General features: G+C 46.6%; 1 protein-coding gene across 1 annotated transcript; it reads right to left on the bottom strand.

Moving 5' to 3' along the window:
• Positions 1-639: 639 nt before the first annotated feature.
• Positions 640-3,156, bottom strand: LOC143283557 (diacylglycerol kinase zeta-like). Its single transcript, XM_076589803.1, has 3 exons — positions 3,037-3,156; positions 2,278-2,341; positions 640-1,198 (listed from the first exon to the last, which is right to left on the bottom strand). Exons 1-3 carry the CDS (start codon positions 3,154-3,156, stop codon positions 1,146-1,148), a joined length of 237 nt encoding a protein of 78 aa, XP_076445918.1. The 3' UTR covers positions 640-1,145.
• Positions 3,157-5,588: the final 2,432 nt, after the last annotated feature.

The following is a 5,588-nucleotide window of genomic DNA, read 5'->3' as shown; positions in this document are numbered from 1 at the left end:
TTTTTGTTGATAAAAACCACTGTACCTTACACAAGTAAAACAGTCTTACATCAGCACACTCAAATCTTCACCCCTGTCACAGTTTATAACAATGCATGTGGCAGACACATTTTAAAGTGGTAACATCCCTCTTCACCGACATAATACAAGAAGAAGAAGAAAAAAAAAGAAAAGAAAAAAAAAAGCGCCAAGTACTGATAAAACTGTAGTGTTCTTCACATGTGTCTCCAGAACAATGAACCCACAGCTGAGGCAATTTTTGTTGTTGTTGTTGCTGTTGTTTTTTTACAGGTTATGTGTAATAATCCGTAACTGACCGTAGCTGATAAAACGTCCTTGTACCAGGCGATTTGCTTTGAAATACTTATATAGCTGAATAAACCAAAAAAAAAACAACAAAAAAAAAGTCCGTATTCAACAAGAACAGGTAAGTCCACAGCTCGTCAAGACGTGGTGCTGTCAAGGACAGGTGCACTAAGACACTGAACATCACTGGAGGTGTAACACTTTGTTGAGGGGAGGAGAGGAGGGGGGGGGGGGAACGTTGTGGACAAAACACCGCGCCATACCCCCATCGTTCCTCTGTCCCCCCCCGACCCCCTCCCCCCCCCACCAACCCCCCCCCCCCCCCCCCGCCCCCAACAGCCCCTGCTCCACCCTGGTGTGAAGTCACAACTCGGAACAGCTTCAACTGTCCGTCACACACCAACAATACAGGTCACAGGTGGAAGGTCAAGGGCACTTGCGTAGTACAAAAGGTGAAGGACGCTGAGGTCCCTCTCCTTGGAAGGCCAAAGATGGGAGGTTCAGTAAGTGACTGCCCCAAGGTCGCTGGTTTCATCAAGGTCAAGGTCACAGCACAGATAGTGAGGGCAGTGAGGAGAGTAGTTGGGGGGGTGGGTGGGGGGTGGGGGGGGTGCAAGGTGAGGAAAGGGGGGGGAGAGGGGTGCGCCTTGTGAAAGACGAAGGAGAAAACCATGGCAATGGGCTTCAAGATGACAGGTGTTTGTTGGAAGAAAAAAAAAAACAAAAAAAAAACCAACTGCCAGGGTCAGACAAAATGGAAGGTCAGGACTGCTGGAGAATCCCCCCCCAAAAAATCTGATGGCACGTGACACAAAGTGGCGACGAGGTCAACGTCAAGGTCATACTGCCGTTTCCTGGTCCTCTGACACAACCAACTGGAAGTGCTCCTGATCTGTGACGAAATAGACAGGGGTCACAAATATGTACGCTAAGTTTTGTGAACAAGAAAGAAAATTGTAACTGTAACTTTTTTTTGGTGAAAATATTTTTTAGGAAAAAAAAAAGTGCCTTTTTTGCAGAAGTGCAATGTCATTATAAATAAAATGTGTGGAGAAAAAACAACTGTGTTTTTCCTATTTTAAGCCAAATTTGGTGTCAACTAAGTATTTCCAGAAAAAAAATGAACATGTTAAAGTTTACTATGGATACACACACACACAACCGAAATATTGGATTATTACAAAGACTCACTTTGTTTACACAAAGTGAGTCAAAAAAATGTTTCACCTGGGTCGAAAATAGTGATAATCTCAGATCATAAACCCATGATATTAATCCATTAGCATGGCCACTTACTTTCTAAATAAGCTGCTAATTCTTTGTCGTCTGTGATTACCCCAGGTCATAAACCCCTGAAATAAATCCTTCAGCAAGGCTACAGTACTTACTTTCTAAATAAGCTGCTAATTCAGTACTTACTTTCTAAATAAGCTGCTAATTCTTTGTCTTCTGTGATTACCCCAGGTCATACAGCCATGAAATAAACCCATCAGCAAGGGCACAGTACTTACTTTCTAAATAAGCTGCTAATTCTTTGTCTTCTGTGATTACCCCAGGTCATAAAGCCATGAAATAAACCCATCAGCAAGGGCACAGTACTTACTTTCTAATTAAGCTGCTAATTCTTTGTCTTCTGTGATTACCCCAGGTCATAAAGCCATGAAATAAACCCATCAGCAAGGGCACAGTACTTACTTTCTAAATAAGCTGCTAATTCTTTGTCTTCTGTGATTACCCCAGGTCATACAGCCATGAAATAAACCCATCAGCAAGGGCACAGTACTTACTTTCTAAATAAGCTGCTAATTCTTTGTCTTCTGTGATTACCCCAGGTCATACAGCCATGAAATAAACCCATCAGCAAGGGCACAGTACTTACTTTCTAAATAAGCTGCTAATTCTTTGTCTTCTGTGATTACCCCAGGTCATAAAGCCATGAAATAAACCCATCAGCAAGGGCACAGTACTTACTTTCTAAATAAGCTGCTAATTCTTTGTCTTCCGCTTTCAGCGCCTGCTGTCGAGGTGAGTTGCCCTGCACAGGGGAAAGGTCATAGGTCACAGGTCATGGCCTTATTCACACACACACACATCGCTAATATTACATGACATACGCATTGCTCTGAACTGAACATATGCACAGTTACATTTGTGTTTGTGTGTCTGTGTACATGCTCTAGTAGATGTTTCAGTTTCAGTTTCTCAACAAGGTATCACTGCGTTTGGACAATAACCCTATTTCACACACACACACAGACACACTCACATGCACACGCACAAATACACCACACAAACACGCTTACACCACACACACACACACACATACCACCCCTCCCCCTCACCCCACACACAAGAGTCCACAGAAACGATCCAGTCTCTGTGTGTGACTTTCTCTCACATCCACACACAACACATGCACCCCCCCTCACCTCCACGGCCCCCCCCCACCCTCCCCCCCCCCCACACACACACACTATCAACAGAAATGACCAAGCTTCTCTGTTCTCACCCACACCCCCACACACAACACATGCACACATCACACACACACCCACACTACACATGCACGCACACCATACACACATTTCACAGAGAGACTCATCCACGCACCCACCCACACACACACGCACACACACACTCACACACACCACCACCCACACACTCACACACACCACCACCCACACACCCCCACAGCCCACAGAAATGACCCAGTCTCTGTGTGTGGCTCACATGGAAGTCGACACGTGTGAGGGAGGCGCCTGCAGCCACCAACATGTGACAGATGGTCCTCCGCTGGTACCACGCCGCCTTGTGTAGCGCTGTCTGTCCTCTGTGGCACACAGACACCATGGGTTATAGGATATGATGGGGTGAACAAGTGAGAGAGAGAGAGAGAGAGAGGGTGGGAGAGAGAGAGAGAGAGAGGGTGGGAAAGAGAGAGAGAGAGAGAGGGTGGGAGAGAGAGAGAGGGGGGGGAGGGAAAGAGAGAGGGAGAGAGAGAAGAGAGGAGAGAGAGGGGGAGAGAGTGGGAGAGAGAGAGGGTGGGAGAGAGAGAGAGGGGGGGGGAGGGAAGAGAGAGGGAGAGAGAGAAAGAGAGGGAGAGAGAGACAGAGAGTGGGAGAGAGAGAGAGGGTGGGAGAGAAAGAGAGAGAGGGTGGGAGAGAGAGAGGGGGTGGGAGAGAGAGAGGGGGGGTGGGAGAGAGAGGGTGGGAGAGAAAGAGAGAGGGAGAGCGAGAAAGAGAGAGAGAGAAAGAGAGGGAGAGAGAGTGGGAGAGAGAGAGAGAGAGTGTGGGAGAGAAAGAGAAAGAAAGAGAGGGAGAGGGAGAGAGAGGGTGGGAGGGAGAGAGAGAGGATGGGGAGAGAGAGAGGGGGGTGGGTGGGAGAGAGGGAGGGAGAGAGAGAGAGAGACAGAGACAGAGACAGAGAGAGAGAGAGAGAGAGAATGTGTGCATGTGTGTGAGTGAGTGAGTGTGTGCGTGCATGTGTGTGTGTGTGTGGCTGGTTGGTGCGTGGTATGTGTGGTTGGTTCTTTAGTTTAGCATCTTTTTTTACCATCAGTAATACTAGATGATTACAAAAAAATGAATTTTTTCTTTTAAAGTGGGGAAAGGGGGGGGGGGGGCGTGGGAGAGGGAAGAGGAAAACAGAAAAGGTAGAAAACTACCAAAAAATTCATAACTAACATGCAATTACATTTAACGGTAACAATTCAATAATGATAATAATAATCAGAATGTAGAATTAGGGTAATGAACTACTGCCTGAGAAAGTTTGATCATAAGAACTTTGTCAGAAATAACTTTACAAAAATCATCTGCAGAATAGTTATTCTCTTTGAAATTCTTCTTCTGCGTTCACTCGTATGCACACGAGTGGGCTTTTACGTGTATGACCGTTTTTACCCCGCAATGTAGGCAGCCATACTCCGTTTTCGGGGTGTGCATGCTGGGTATGTTCTTGTTTCCATAACCCACCGAACACTGACATGGATTACAGGATCTTTAACGTGCGTATTTGATCTTCTGCTTGCATATACACACGAAGGAGGTTCAGGCACTAGCAGGTCTGCACATATGTTGACCTGGGAGATCGTAAAAATCTCCACCCTTTACCCACCAGGCGCCGTCACCGTGATTCGAACCCGGGACCCTCAGATTGACAGTCCAACGCTTTAACCATTTGGCTATTGCGCCCGTCCTCTTTGAAATACTTGGGCAAGACGGTATGAAACTGCTAACAGTGAAACAAACAGTGATGCAAGCTGAACTGCTTACCACAGATGCATGTAACATTTTTACTATACTTTGTCTTCAGCACCTCAAGTCTTATATGGAAGAAAGTAGAGGTTATTAATCTTGTATAGCAAGCTGATGGATTCAGTATCTTTTCTTTAATAATATTCTCAGGGAATATTATGTGGAGCAGAACGGCAGTGTGTGTGTGTTCATGTGGAGCAGAACGGCAGTGTGTGTGTTCATGTGGAACAGAACGGCAGTGTGTGTGTGTGTGTTCATGTGGAACAGAACGGCAGTGTGTGTGTTCATGTGGAACAGAATGGCAGTGTGTGTGTGTTCATGTGGAACAGAATGGCAGTGTGTGTGTTCATGTGGAACAGAACGGCAGTGTGTGTGTTCATGTGGAACAGAACGGCAGTGTGTGTGTGTTCATGTGGAACAGAACGGCAGTGTGTGTGTTCATGTGGAACAGAACGGCAGTGTGTGTGTGTTCATGTGGAACAGAACGGCAGTGTGTGTGTGTTCATGTGGAACAGAACGGCAGTGTGTGTGTGTTCATGTGGAACAGAACGGCAGTGTGTGTGTGTCATGTGGAACAGAACGGCAGTGTGTGTGTGTTCATGTGGAACAGAACGGCAGTGTGTGTGTGTTCATGTGGAACAGAACGGCAGTGTGTGTGTGTTCATGTGGAACAGAACGGCAGTGTGTGTGTGTGTTCATGTGGAACAGAACGGCAGTGTGTGTGTGTTCATGTGGAACAGAACGGCAGTGTGTGTGTTCATGTGGAACAGAACGGCAGTGTGTGTGTGTTCATGTAGAACAGAATGGCAGTGTGTGTGTGTTCATGTGGAACAGAACGGCAGTGTGTGTGTTCATGTGGAACAGAACGGCAGTGTGTGTGTGTTCATGTGGAACAGAACGGCAGTGTGTGTGTGTTCATGTGGAACAGAACGGCAGTGTGTGTGTTCATGTGGAACAGAACGGCAGTGTGTGTGTGTGTTCATGTGGAACAGAACGGCAGTGTGTGTGTTCATGTGGAGCAGAACG

The sequence above is a fragment of the Babylonia areolata genome, chromosome 6 (genome assembly GCF_041734735.1).
Source record: "Babylonia areolata isolate BAREFJ2019XMU chromosome 6, ASM4173473v1, whole genome shotgun sequence".
In the NCBI taxonomy this organism is placed as follows: domain Eukaryota; kingdom Metazoa; phylum Mollusca; class Gastropoda; order Neogastropoda; family Buccinidae; genus Babylonia; species Babylonia areolata.
The sequence above is the reverse complement of the archived record's forward strand: the minus strand, read 5'-3'. Positions and strand labels throughout refer to the sequence as shown.

Bases quoted from the DNA above. Each gene is read 5' to 3' on its own strand.
- LOC143283557 (XM_076589803.1), bottom strand. From the start codon at position 3,156: ATGGTGTCTGTGTGCCACAGAGGACAGACAGCGCTACACAAGGCGGCG. The intron at 2,342-3,036 runs GTGAGCCACACA...TCCCCTGTGCAG, and splicing joins TCACACGTGTCGACTTCCAT to GGCAACTCACCTCGACAGCA. The intron at 1,199-2,277 runs GTAAGTACTGTG...ATTTCGTCACAG, and splicing joins ATTAGCAGCTTATTTAGAAA to ATCAGGAGCACTTCCAGTTG.